Raw genomic sequence first — 14,435 nt, forward strand, 5'->3', positions numbered from 1 at the left:
AGTGCGGGTCATTTTGGATGTTTGCATCTCGTGCGAGCATACTATACGAGGACACTTGTACACTCATAAGTACGTGTACGTTCCTGTTGACTGCAGAGAATTGAACAATTCTAGCATAGCGGCAACCGCTGGAATAGCAGGTCAGTTGACAAAAGTACTTTCCCAATGACGTTTATATCCCCTGTTCATGAGGTTGGTATGTTGACATACACATTTAATTAGCAGTTGTATCCTGCATGTTGTTGTTGGAGAGTTCATTTATTACACACTTAAGAGTGACAGTAGGACACGTTCTCCAAATTAGACATTAAAATAGGTAGTTTGTATATGATCTCTAGAACGACACACCGAAGCATTTTGTGATCTGACATCTCAATAAGCAGGAAAACACCATGTGTGCCTCCCGAAACAGTTTCAAATCACTATTATACAAATAATTCTGTTTTATAGTGAGACAAGGCTGTGGCTAACATGTGATTACATTTATGGGAAGATAATGGTTTCTATTTAGAATTGTACTATATAAAGGATAGGGCATTTGTTGTGCTGTTAAAATAACTACTTCGCCAAGCTTAGTGGACATTGTCATCATTGCTACAGTAATAAACACATGGCTAACGTTAGGAAACGATTGAGGTTGTGGATAAAAGAAAATGGGAGAAGAACAGCATTATCCTGTGTCAAAAGACTTGTTCGGAACCCACAGGTGAGTCACAGGAGATCTTATTAGGTTCGGCAAATAAATTTGCTGAATATATACTGTATCTGGAGTACACTTTTAACCCACACGAAGGAGCCTGAATGCGTGGATAGTTGTAGCCTTATAACATTGAATCTAATGAAGGTCTCGTGTAAATTCAGTTTTTTTGAGAACAGCATCGAAATATATGTTGGTACGCTGATGAGAGAAAATGTAAATAATGAGATTTACTTTTATTTGGTCATTTCTAGAAGAAAAATAATTTAAAAAATTCAATAACACATGCACAAAATGAAGTCGGGATTTACAAAACATATATGTTTTTAAAACGGCTGGTCTACCTATTCAAGATGACACAAGATAATGCGGAAATGGGAATACAAATGGTCAGGTACATTCATTTATGCAAAAATGTGATTATTCTCACAATTTAAGGTCTATTGTGAGTTGGGTCACAATTGTTTGCCATTTTTAAAAAGTGTGTCTCCAGAAAAAAGTTTGGGAAACACTGCTCCAAAACAACATCACCTGTCTGTCTTATTTGCTGCTAGAGGGCGCTGTCACTTTCTTTTTTGTAAATGTGTGATGTTTGGGGCGTTTGTCTTGGGAGTACAGTGTGTCCAATACAACGAGCATAATATGGACCTGGCGGCCATCTTGGAACAGTTTTGTAATCAGTTCTCTTAATACATTCATGGAGTGCAAGCAATATGAAGTCCTGTGGCTTCATGCTATTGCACTCGCTCACAGCTGGTGACACTGAAGCCACAAGATACTTAGCAATGCAGAAGAGGACAGTAAGCTGATGTTAACATAGACGTTGGCCATGCAGAGCTCAAAATATTGGCTTTAAAAATGCATTCGACATGTTTGTTAGAACTCCAGGACGCATCCACAAAACTCCACAGGGTACCTTTAAGGTTCAGGTCACCTCAAAACCAACAACTCAACCACTACAAAAGCAACGGAATATTACATTCTGATGGACAGCACCAACAACTTGCTAAAGCACATCACATTACGTCTTGTCATAACATATTTGGCTCTGAAATAATCTCTGACACGGTATACTGACACCATACAACATATTCCCATATCGTATAGGGAACGAGCATAACTTTTAGGGTAACTTCAAAACTCTTTCTTCAGAATCCATCAGCAGTCAAGTAGCCACTCTGGATGCCCCTATTCGTACCACACACCGACTGTCCTATTGCTGCTCAAGATCAACGCAAATGGTTCTAATCATTATAGATGCAACGAATATGTGGTCAGTAGTTTGAAAAGGGTTTCTGTATTTCAACATGCTCTTGCAGCTATATGTACATTGTTGTGATCAGACAGAAAAGGTTGTTACAGAACATGTGGAGGAAAATTTCAGGGTAAAACTTTCCCATGGCCTCCACTGATAAGATGGTGTCTGTGAGGGTCTTTAGGGCAGTACGTGGCTTAAACATAATGACTAGCATGTGTGATTTTCTTCATCCAATACCATTTTCCTGACTGCACCGAATCATTAAACAGTATCATTGTCATACATTGTCTTTTTCACTTCGTCAATACAACAGAATCCGTGATTGTCCCAGGTAAGGGTATTGATCTACAACAAATCACAGTGTTATATATTCTGGAGAGCTTTTCCTCAGGCTCAGAAAATAAATAATTAATCTGAACTCTAAAATACTATTTTGTCCTGCAATATGTCTTATTTGACCTTGTGGTGTAAGTAAACAAAGACAGATGCGAATGAGCTACCTATTGCACAACAAAATAGCCAGAAGCTGTTCCATGTCCTACTGCTCACCTTACCCGTGTGCCCTTGTGGCTGCACCGTGACCATGTTTGTGACACCACACATGAGATGATAACAAAAAAAGCTGCGACAGAATGAGAGTCCAGAGAACGAGTACTGTACACTCTTTCTTCTGCTCAAAGAATATACATTTCACAGTACGTGTTCCTCGCTGTCTCAGCTAGTTCATACAGTTCCAGTTGTCCAAACGCATGTTAGTGTGTGACGGTCTGTCAGCACAGTGTGGAGGACAGGAGGAGAAAAACACAGAGAGAAAACACGGGGAGCTGCGGCGTGGTCAGGCTAATGGCCGCCGACGGTTGGGGTCGTTTCTTCTGCCGTGGTCCATTACACAGCGGTGTGTTGCAGCAGGTGATGCACACTGAATTGAGCTTGCTGGTGCAGAACTGCTGGTAACCAGACGAGGCGATAAGACAGGCTCCCGACGAGGCGCAGGACTTGCGGTAGTGTATCCCTGAAATAGGGATAGAAATGCATTAGGCTGGTAATGAGAGGATTAGAGGGTGCAAGTGTGAATGTGTGTGTGTGTGTGTGTGTGTGAGAGAGGGGGAACAAAGACCAAAACTGTGAGATGGAGGATGTAATTAGGGTTTAAATAGCATGTATTTTTTCATCAAGAGGGACTGCAACTTAAAGGGAAACGTCTCTGGATAATTGGGCTAATGTTCCTTTTGCAGTCACTTAGCTCGACTCTGTGTCTCCATGAGATTTGCATAAAATTGCCACAGTGTCTAGAATAATTAGTCTATGAATGAGGAAAACAGCCCTTCGTACTTTTTAACTACAGTGCTCCCAGTGGGTGCGACTTCTCTTCTTACTGTGTTCGTACATACCCAGAGGAGCTTTAAGGAAAACACTTGTATGGAACCAACCACGCTAACTAGCAGCCCTGGGATTTTTGGTGTAGTTAGTTTGAGCCGGCCGCTCGAGTCTTTTAGTGGACAATCAGTGTGATTCCTCTCACCGCCGACTCAAGGCGCTGATTCAGCCCAAAAGCAGCCGATAAGCGCAGACTTGTGCTCACACAGTACCAACTAGGGCCACAGACAGTGTGTGTCAGGGTCTGAGGAGAAGCTGCTGACAGGAAGCACAGGTGGAACAGGTAACATTAATAATGGCAGTTATTCTGTCTAATTAAAATGCAAGTTGGTTGGAGCAATGCTCGGGATGGCAGTACATGGTGTCACCAAACTGCTGGCACACCTAAATGGAATGCAGCCATTATTGCTGCCAGGACACTTGTGCTTCTTCAAAATGTCAAAATGTTGCACTGGGAACTTTTTCAGGTAGACGTTTTGACATCAGCAGGAAAAAAACAGGTGACATAAACATTAATAAGTCCAATGACATGTGCCAGTTACAGGGTTCTGGTGGGGAACATGCTGGCTCACTGAATAGCTTACGGGCACTTGAGTCATAACTAATGTTTTTGCTTACAATAGTGCGTTTCCTCTAATGACAAGTAAAAATGTCTGCCCTGTAAACATGTTCATTCTTCATACTGCATTTAAAAAGAAAAAAGTTAAAATCATTCACAATTATGTTCAGTTCAAATTACATTTTCAATGAAAAACATAAAGATTCACAATTCTGAGCAAAACAAAAAGTACTGCCCTGTTCCTTCTTTTGCTTTAGAGTTTTTTTTAAATATATGCTACAAACACTGTAAACGGGTTAAAATCAATATTAATAGGACAAATGTTGACAGTCTGAATAGTTTCAGTTGAAGCACTACAAGCAGTTGAAGTGTTAGATTAAATGTAAGTAGTTAAGAGTTTCAAACGTCTCTTGAAGTGTAATGGAGATGTGCTTATTGCAATTTTCTTGGCCAATTCAGATTTCAGATTTTTTACCACCGTCCTGAGATAGCTGAAGTGTCTGCTCTGTAAATAGTTAGTGTCAACGAAGTGTTAAAGAGCTGAAGAGAGAGTTGGGATGTCATTCACTCCGCCCACTTTTAACGTTCTTCATAATACACACCGATGTAGAAACTTAAACTTGATGTTTAATTACTTAAAAACTATGAATGGTATAATTAAAAAAAGCTGAACTAACATAATCATATGCTAAGTGCTCGTTTGAGGTGACAAAAGCCACCAAATCTGTATTCCCTGTCAGTGACTCATCCTACTTTTACTGCACCTCATTTTGACTGCCACTGACTGCCACTGTTATCGGCTCTCACTGTTTTCCAATTACTGCTTGAGATAAAATTCAACAGATTATGGAGCCATTCATGACCACAGGATTTTCTTACAACAGACATTTTTAGGAAATGACAGAGATCCTCGGAAGTGTCTGCCATCCTTGAAGAGTGTGACAGCTCAAATTAGAGATATAAACACAGTGTGCGGTTTAATTCTCCAGGCTTTCCTTCCATCATCCTTGCAGCATTTGACACAATGTTTCCACTGGATTACTTGACACCTTCTGGGAACTCCAGTGATATTTGCAGTATATAAGACATGGGAGAATGCACAATTTAAATGAACATGCAGCATTGTGGGTGTTACTACGCCAGTATCTGTTGCACTCAAATGGAGTGAGGAGTGACACATTACAAGGGTTTTGGGAAGTTTATGTGCTCATAAAAAAATGTCTTTGAAATAAAATGTCAGCCAAATGTTAACGTTTCCCTCTAGTAATCTCACAAACAACTTGTTCCAACACGCTTTTCAAGTACAATCATGCTTTATAGTGCACAATTGAAATGTTCACAGCTGAGGATCTCTTTAATTCACCGGCTCCCTAAGTGAACTTCATTGGGATGTGGATTATAGCTTGTGGTGATAAATCAGTTATTCTGGGATGAATGCTTTTCAGAGGAACTTTTGAAAAAAATGAATGCAGTCACTGGAAATTGCTCTCAACATACTTTTAGAGTATTCTGTGTTTTGTCTTTTACCAAACTAGTCAAAACACTAACACAATCACTTTTGCACAGAGTTACTTTCTATAGGAGTTTTGTTGGTATCAGGAAGGAAAACTTCTAATGCTAATACGTAAGCATTATCACGGCACAAAGATTCCCCTTCGTAAAGTCACAAATGACAAACGGTGCTGTTCCATTCCTGGATTGCTTCATTTAAGTGATGCTTCTGACACCATCGATCACAGCATTTTGTCAGACAATGGGTGGGGGTGTACTGTACTGAGTTGGATCAAATCTCGTCTTTCTGATAACAATCATATGTTGTGCATGCAGATGATGATACATAATTCCAGCCTGATTACTGACCACTGATTTTGAAGGCCTGTGTCTGAATTTTGAGCATCTTGACGCGATATGATTCAAGTCTCAATTGCTCCCTTACACAAGTTCTGGATGATTATACTTCTGCTTCTTTGCATGTGTTCATCGGAAAGAGAAACATCTGCCTAAAAAAGATTTTGAGAGTTAAAACAAAATCTACACAGTTAAAATGACATAATCAATATGAAACAATTTGTATTACTTTCCTGTGTATTGACATACTTTACATTAATCAATTTAAAGATTTCTTAAATCATGTAAAGGTTGTGTCCAACGTTTGGCTTCCCTATGTGTAGGTTTAACAAAAGAATTTTCAGTGACTAATTTTCAAAGTACTCCTCCAAAGGGTATCAATAACGATGGACCACCAACCTGAAATATCACAGGAACATCCAATAAAACCAATAAACTGCAGCTGTCCCGGCAGATAAATGTGTCAAGACAGTGCAGCACTTTAAATATGATGATAAAACTGTGAGAGGGAGCTCACCTGCTGTTAGAGAAACCCTCTATCGCAACTCTGTGCTCTTATACAACAGTACAGCATCTTTATTTTGGTTATTAAAGGTCTGATAACTGACATCTGACATTTTTATTAATGGAAACGTTAAAGAGAAAATATGTAATGTATATTACTATCTATTACTACCAACTGTAAAACTTCCTAATTTGTAATTAGGTTGTTAATGGTCTACTATATGATTCCTTAACATGTCAGTATTGCCAAGAGAACAGCTCTAATTCAGGACAAACACCATCCTGGTACATGGTGCTTGTATTTCTTATACCAACTATACATGGAGAATATATGCAGTGCCGCATTTGTTGAGCAAATATCACCAAAATGGATTTCAGACAGAACAACCAGAAAACAGTCACTTTCTTATGTTTGAAGTGCTTAGGTGGGGATTTCATTTAATTTCTGCGTGGGGATTCTAAGATTTAGCACTTTAATCTATTTTATGCTGTCGAGTTAATTTATGGGAGAAAGGGTGAGATTTCTTATCAACTTTGGAGCGCTGTGAGAAATTTCGTCTAATGAGAATTCGCATGGTCGGCTGCACAGGGAAGAGTAAGCAGTCCAATATGCCAGAGTCTGGAGAACCTTTGATTGCCCTTCTAAATGAAATTCCAACCAAATAAATCAAAAGACACTGGTTAAAGGCAAGGAATGAGATAAGCATGTGGTTCCTAATAGTTATGCAGAGTTAGTGAATTCCATATTTGAGAGTAGAAAACATAATTGGATATTGTTTGTAACACTGACTGGACTGCCCTTGACACAACCATGTTAGACATGTATCCGTCTGCTCTGTGGGCTTTCATTATCCATCTAAATCAAACTTGATGAAGCAGTGAAATTATATGGCAGTTGTTATGTGAGCCAACATAAAGATGTCGGCCAGATAAATGGTCAGTAGGGACATTAAATTGCTAGCAGGTATATTTGAGTTTCTCAAAATAGAAGTCATCAAAATCTAAGCACTTGTGAATGCATTCACTTATAATTTCCTTTGATGACCTTTATGCAACTAAGAACAAGTTCTCTTTAGATATAAAGTTTATTTTCAAACAGGCCGAACAACAGCAGCACAATTATGTTACACAAAATAAGGGGGAAAAGAGGAAAACTTAAAAGGCATTGAATCATGTCAGGCATTTAATAACATTTAGACAAATCTGGTAATTACTGGACCAACTTCTGGTTACACCTCACATATTTCCTCTCAGATTTGGACGGATACAGACTCTTCTTATAGGAAATATCTCAACTCAGCTGAGGTTACCTCTAGCTATTGCCAAGTTCACGAAAGTTATTCAAAATGACTTATTTCTACCATCAACACAGCTAATAAAAGATGATATATTAGTTTTGGATTGTTAAAGGTCAGCACTGTCAAGACGGTTTGATAATGGTTAATGGTAAAGAAAAGTGTAAAGTTAACCAAAGTGCAACCCAATACAATTCACATGGATTTACCTTAATCATGCAAGTGAATCCGCTAAACTCACCATTCTACCCTCTAGCATCACTTTTTGGGACGTTTCAGGCACGGCGTGTCAACTTCCACTCATTCCCGTGTCTTTCCAAAATAAACCTCCGTGTTCACAGTTTCCACTCGTTACATGCATACAATCCCTTTGTCAGTGAAACAATACTTTAGCTCTTAATTAATTGCACACTTTAGCAAAGAAACCTATGATTGAAAAACTCTGAGCATCCAGAGCAAACACTGCTGAAACACAGCACATCCATCTGAATCACAAAAGCAAACACACTTCAGCAGCCATGCACAGTCACTCTATTTAACCAAATAAATGTAAAACACTGTGACTACCACATTCTCATTTCTCTTTCCCTGAAACAGTAAATTAACTTTTGTGAAAGCTAATTAAGATAAGCCATGAAATCGGGAGTGCAGCCGCCGCTCGTCTCCACCCGTCTCTGTTCTGTGGTCTCTTCGGCTGTTTACACGAAGAGCACCGTGACCCTGCACAGCCAGTGTTGCACCAGCTTGGACATATAGTCACCGGTGGCTATTACATTATCGGAACCGGGCTAGTGACTGTGCATCACTTTGATGTTACCATTTTAAACATCTTAAAGCTGGGACAATCTGAGTGATACTGTCTGATGGACCCCGGCCCCAGACCTATCGACAGGGAACCTCATCGCCTCCTCCTGGTAGGTTGCATGCTTGATATTTTTGTTGGCAGTCTTTTCATTTAAGCAATTAAACAATTTGATTTTTCCTTCTTGATTTCAGACATTGAACCACTGCCTCTTGACACATCAAACCAAGAAATGAGATGCGGCAGTTTCAGGTGGTGAAATCAAGCGTCACTTTACTCATATTTGTAACTAGACATCACATCAAATACAGCATAATAAGATGCTACTTATCAACTTTCATCAGCATCACCTACTATTGCTATACAACCGCAATTGTTTGCTTTTCAGACTCCCTTTTAGAGCAATCTGAAAGGGATCATAACATGTGTTTATCTCGTAATCATTTCGTAATCGTTTCGCTTAAAGCTGGACGAATCAATACTTTTCATATGATCGATCAATCAAGTGTCTCTGAAGCCTAACATGAAAGGTGTTGCTCCTACTGTCCCCCTCAGTACTATTTAGTTTTTTAGCATCGTTTGGTTCATTCTTTGGCACAGAAACTCCAGCAGCAGCAGCAGGAAGCTATTTCAATTTTCTTTCAGATAACCGACAGTGCACTACTTAGGCCTTCCTGCCCTGCACCAAACAGCAAACAGCAAACAAAGTTACAAAGTTAGCTACAACAAAGTTAGCTACAACCAGAAAAGGACACTCTTTTTATAAGACATAATCAGGGGAAATATGATTATACTAATTGAAGATGGGTTTGGATAGGAAGCCAAGCTTGTCTCATGCTGCCCAGCTGAAAAATAGCCGTCCTTCGAATGGAGGTTATGAACGTGAGTCTCTCTACTCGTGGTTGTTTCTCCATAGACTGTGGGTTTGACAGAGTTACACTCTTGACTGATACCTTGAAGTTCTGCCAGCCAGCAGTTGGATTGTTTCAGGCCTTTCAGATGCAGACAGACTAATCTTTAACAGAAAATAGCCCAATTGAGGACATACGTAAACCATTCTGCTTCCTTCACGTCTACATTGTCGTAATGCATGTTAAGGTGTCGGCTCATAGAGGCAATCACAGGGCAGGTATACTTAAGAAGAATCAAACACTGTCACTGATTTTTATTCTTATCACTTGAGCACATTGCACAGAGGTGGCAGTGCAATTGTGAATGTGGTTTCAGTGGAATTTCTACAGCCTCCTTTCCATGCGAAGCAGCAATGATGATAACACTGGGAGATAAAGGCTGGGACGTACATGAGCATTCATGCGGAGATTTTCTTATTAAAGAACTGTCGACTCTATAGCCTGCCCTTTGGATTGGGAACCCCATTTCCAAAGACAGGAACTTATTGCTTTTGCTCATCAGCAGTAGAGAGAGGGGAGAAAATGACCCACCATTTTCACTGAAAATGAAGTAGACCCGTGGCATAAGAGTGACCCTTAGTGTCCTGCAGCAAATAGGGAAGTAGCAGTCACACATTATTCATTACTAAAGAGTCAACATTTCACTGCAAAACCCATGAAAAACTTGAAGAACATAGGCTGGATGACCTGTACTTAAAAGTCCGTTAACACATTTAAAGCAGAGGTTCAGATGTGCACGGAGTGTTTTGGAAAGATATTCCTTTACTGAATTTGATTGAATGAATGTAAATATGATGACCCTGAGAGCTCAACTCACTGTAAATTAAGAAAACAAGAAGGCACGGTGTAAGTAAATGAAAAATCCTCAACATCGTCATCAATATGCACAGTTCAGAGTGGAAACTGTCTCCTACTTTATAAATCTCTTCTTGTCACATCAGGTCAAAATGTGCTGTTCTATCCTAATAACTGGTGATCCCCAGACTTTTCTTTAAAGTAGTCAAATGTAATGCTTTTGCCATGTTGGGGCAAACTGAAAACGTTAACATATTATCACCGTACAAAGTTGTCATCTATGCATAAGCACTCAGTTGCCTTCTTACACATCCAGAAGGCACAGAGAAACCTAATCATTCATTCGGTCATGTTTCTAGCAACCTTCATAGAGTAAAATCTAACTTTCTGTGTTCAACAGCTAGTTACTAACGTTGTTTGTCTGATGGTTTGTTAGAGCTTGTTTTCCTGAAAACAGCTGCTGTGGACATGAATGTTAAAGTTAATGAAAGTATTTAGTGATCCAAAACAGAAAAGCTTCGGGTCGTAGAACCAAAACAATAAGCAGAAAGACACCGAAATGTTCTATTGAGCTGACAGGAACTGCAGAATGTGTGGGGTAATTAATTATCTGTGGGATTGTCACTGCAAGTTACCCCTTTTAACATAACATGTAGTCATGGGATCCAATCTACATATAAAATGTTGGCTGCTGCAGCTTTACGGATATTGCAGCTAAACATGTAGGAACCAGCCGGTAAAACCAACCCAATGTGTCACACACCTGCGGGAATGTTGGATCGACTGTGGCTGGTTGGAACATTTTTACATATTGCCCAACCGTGCTCCACAGATTACTGAAACATCCCAATTCACAACAAAGACATCATTGTAACTTATTGGCCAACATATCCACCAATGCCGATGTATCCGCATTAAGTTAATATCAGCTGGATAATAGGATTTGAGGTTTTTGGAAAGGCCTGAACACACACAAAGGACACACAACTGCTACGGCATGCACAGCATGAGCTGGTAGGTTTTCTCCTCAGATGGAAATGAAATAGTTTATATTCATGACGGTCAAAACTGACCTGCAGCTGAGACTTTCATTCTTTAATGACACTCACAGAGCACTGAAGCGCGTGTCCTCGCTAACCTCAGATCAGCTCAATTTCTGCTCACAGCAGAGAGCCTGGCCTCTGGCTGAGCATGCTGGAGAGCCCTCCTTCTTTGGTTTTGTGTTAAAGGACAGCAGGCAAGACAAACTGTTTCCTTTGTGCCATTTCAAAACATCCTTTTGTTGAGAAACATGATTATGTTTCCATGGATTCAGAAAATATTAGTGTCGGAGCACTACAAGGAACCGAGGGTGTGACGCTCAACACAGACAAACTGATCCTGCTCACGAACAGCTAGATGGCGCAACACTCAATAGCTTTCCACACGCAGTGATCACTCCTGTCACTACAGTTTTAAGCTATATTGATTCATTCATGACAACAACAAAGAGAACTCTTCAGATCCTCCCAGATCCATATCACCACCAAAATCGAATCCGCTTTACTTGGATTGAGGCCGATCTGTCAACATTGTACTGGAGCCTGTTCTGCTCTGATGTATCCTGAGATACAAACACACTTTTTTATGACAGCAGAGAGGAGGAACAAGCTTCCCCAGTGACGCGACTTACCATCATCCTTCACCAGAACCTCCTTCTGGCACATGTCCTGCACGTTCACGGTGCAGTTGACGATGAACTCTGGCGTGGAGCAGTCGTGTGTCATCTCCTCACACTGATAGCACTGGATCTGCAGAGCCAGCCCTGCAACACACACACACACACACACACACACACACACACACACACACACACACACACACACACACACACACACACACGACACCCGTAGGCAAAAACATTGTTTTTCATGCACTAGTCTATTTTACTTTGATAACATGTCTTCTTTCAGACTAGTAGAAAGAAAACATTCAAAATACACAAGTATGTATTTTTTTCTTTGTTTATTTGCATCTGTAGATTTCTCCTAAATTCACACAAAGTTAGCATTAAATAATGGTTCATTGCATACTTAACCATTGCATTTTAGGAACCTTGGACAAATAATTATCTTAAGTCATCATCTGTAGATGATATATTTTCGCAGTATTCACTTATAGTATCTTCAAAATGTATGGAATACATTTCTTTAAAAAGCAGTTTTCTTAAAAGTATTTTGTCAGAAATATCCACCTCAGTAGCACTCACATACACCAAACTTTCCAATTGCACTCCTATCAATATTCTGAATATTACAGAAGGGTTTGTTCATATATCATTCATAGTCTGATTTATGGCTGTCAACATTATATTTTCTGATTCATGAGTGATACAAAGAGATTCCCTCTGATATTTAATACGATATTGCAGACTTTGCACATTTAAACATACCAGTTAAGAGAACTTGTAATCCAAAAAACAAATATCTTTGTCTATGGAGTAGTAAGTAATCAACTGGGGAAGTTTTATGGTCATATATTAGTGGGGCTTCTCCCTTAATTATTAAATCTTTATATTTTTATGAGTCTCTTCAGCAGGTCAGATGGTCACCACCATCAGCTACAACACTTACTATTTTTTAATTTACATACTAAATTTTGTTTTCTTGGATCGCGAATAAAGCGTGTTTCATATCAAAGTGAAATTCAGTTTAGATTTTCTTGAATATTCAGACTTTTGGTTCCTTGCCCTCCGACCATCTCAAATTGATGTGACAGACATGCTCAATTATTCAGCTGCATTGGAGCTGCTGGTGGTTCATTTATTTTGGCAGCATGTTGTTGCAACATTTCATCACGTCTGGCTTTGATCGTCAATATTTCAGTATTTTCTACAAAAAAAGATATGTTTATAGTGAACATGCTTTATCAAGTATCCTTCATCGTACTAATTTATTCTGAATGACGGAACAGTTTTCCATGAACCAGTAGGGATGCTCTCAAGTCACAAATGCATTGACTGCCCATTCTGACTACGTTGACTATTAAAAGGTTTTGGCTTATTATTATTATTATTATTATTATTATTATTCATTATTTATGTTTCTAAAAGCCCAGTTCCAAGCATCTTTCAATATTTTCAAAACTGATAATAGTTCACCTTTCATAAGAGGGACTTCTTCTACAACCACTTGCAGAAATTAAATCTACAGCAAATGCATGTTGCATTTGCTGTAGATTTAAACATGTTGGCAATGAGAAGGACAAGAAGATGATATTTTATGCACAACATGATCAAACTTCATATTTTACCATTGGTCAACATCAGTAAAGCTTTGTCTGCCGATGTACCGTAATGCATTGAAAGGGAGTTTTGATAAATAGCAGTGGAAGTTATGATACATATATTCAGTGATGGAATATCACATGTATGTGACAAGTACATTTACATGAACAGCGAAGGTATACTCCATGTTATCTAATTCACGTCACCACGTTTCAGTATGAAATATATTGTACTTTTTACTCCACTACATTTATTGTAATTCATTTAAACTCAACTAAAAGTCCCCCCTCCACCACTGCCCCAGACTGGTACAATACTCTGGAGCAATTGGTGATGACGTGAACTGGTGTCGATGGTTTCAACATTGTTGATCAGCAGCCTCTATGAAAACTTCCCGAGATGGTTTCATGAGCGCGTGCCACATCGAGTTTTTAAGCGACAACAATCTCCTATGGTTGTCAATAATACATGTGTGGCAATCGATACTTTAATCTAAGCCCGTTCAAGTTGTCCCTCATCACAAAGACGACCCACAATCAGAAAATCTGCTCAACTTTAGAGAAAGACAGCGGCGGATCAGCGCGCATCTCTCCAAGCTGTGCGCGCCCATTCTCCAAAAAGAACCATAAGTTTTTAGTGGCAACCGACTGTCTGTAAATCGCGCTTTAATGAAGTGTTTGGAAAGAGTGTCCGTGCGTCCTTACCTGAGCTGAGGGACAGCAGGAGCAACGTTGAGACGGTGAACAGCTGCATGGTCCGCTTAGTGGGGCTCGGAGCAAAAACATGAGAGACGGATGTTCTCCGGATCTGAAGCGCAGAGACGCAGCAGCTGGCAGCCTGGCGCGGGGAGCCGACGCTTCACCTCTATCCGCCGCTGACGCACGCGCGCGGCTGAGTTGTGTACCATGTGACCCAAAAAGTCACTGTTTTGACAGCGATCCAATGTGCTGTCTTTCTGTATATTGTTGTTATTAACACAGTGGGGATTTTACATTATGTCAGTTAAGTCCCTTGAATATCCCATTAGCTGCAACTGCAACAAACGGATTCCCCCCCATTGGTGCAGAGATGATGTATTTCTGTAGTCCGTCCAGTAAGTTAGCATCGCACTGGTTCCCTCCATG

The 14,435-nt window shown here is 39.8% G+C and overlaps 1 protein-coding gene across 1 annotated transcript; it reads right to left on the reverse strand.

Annotated features, from left to right (window-relative positions):
* Window positions 1-2,725: 2,725 nt before the first annotated feature.
* On the reverse strand, window positions 2,726-14,064 carry LOC306747520 (ly6/PLAUR domain-containing protein 1-like; the record flags this gene model as incomplete). The annotated part of the gene is made up of 3 exons (XM_079230577.1): window positions 2,726-2,967; window positions 11,719-11,850; window positions 14,016-14,064. The coding sequence occupies 3 exons, from the start codon at window positions 14,062-14,064 to the stop codon at window positions 2,726-2,728; spliced, it is 423 nt and encodes a 140-aa protein (XP_079086703.1).
* Window positions 14,065-14,435: the final 371 nt, after the last annotated feature.

The sequence above is a fragment of the Taurulus bubalis genome, assembly GCF_910589615.1.
Source record: "Taurulus bubalis genome assembly, chromosome: 15".
NCBI classification, from domain to species: Eukaryota; Metazoa; Chordata; class Actinopteri; order Perciformes; family Cottidae; genus Taurulus; species Taurulus bubalis.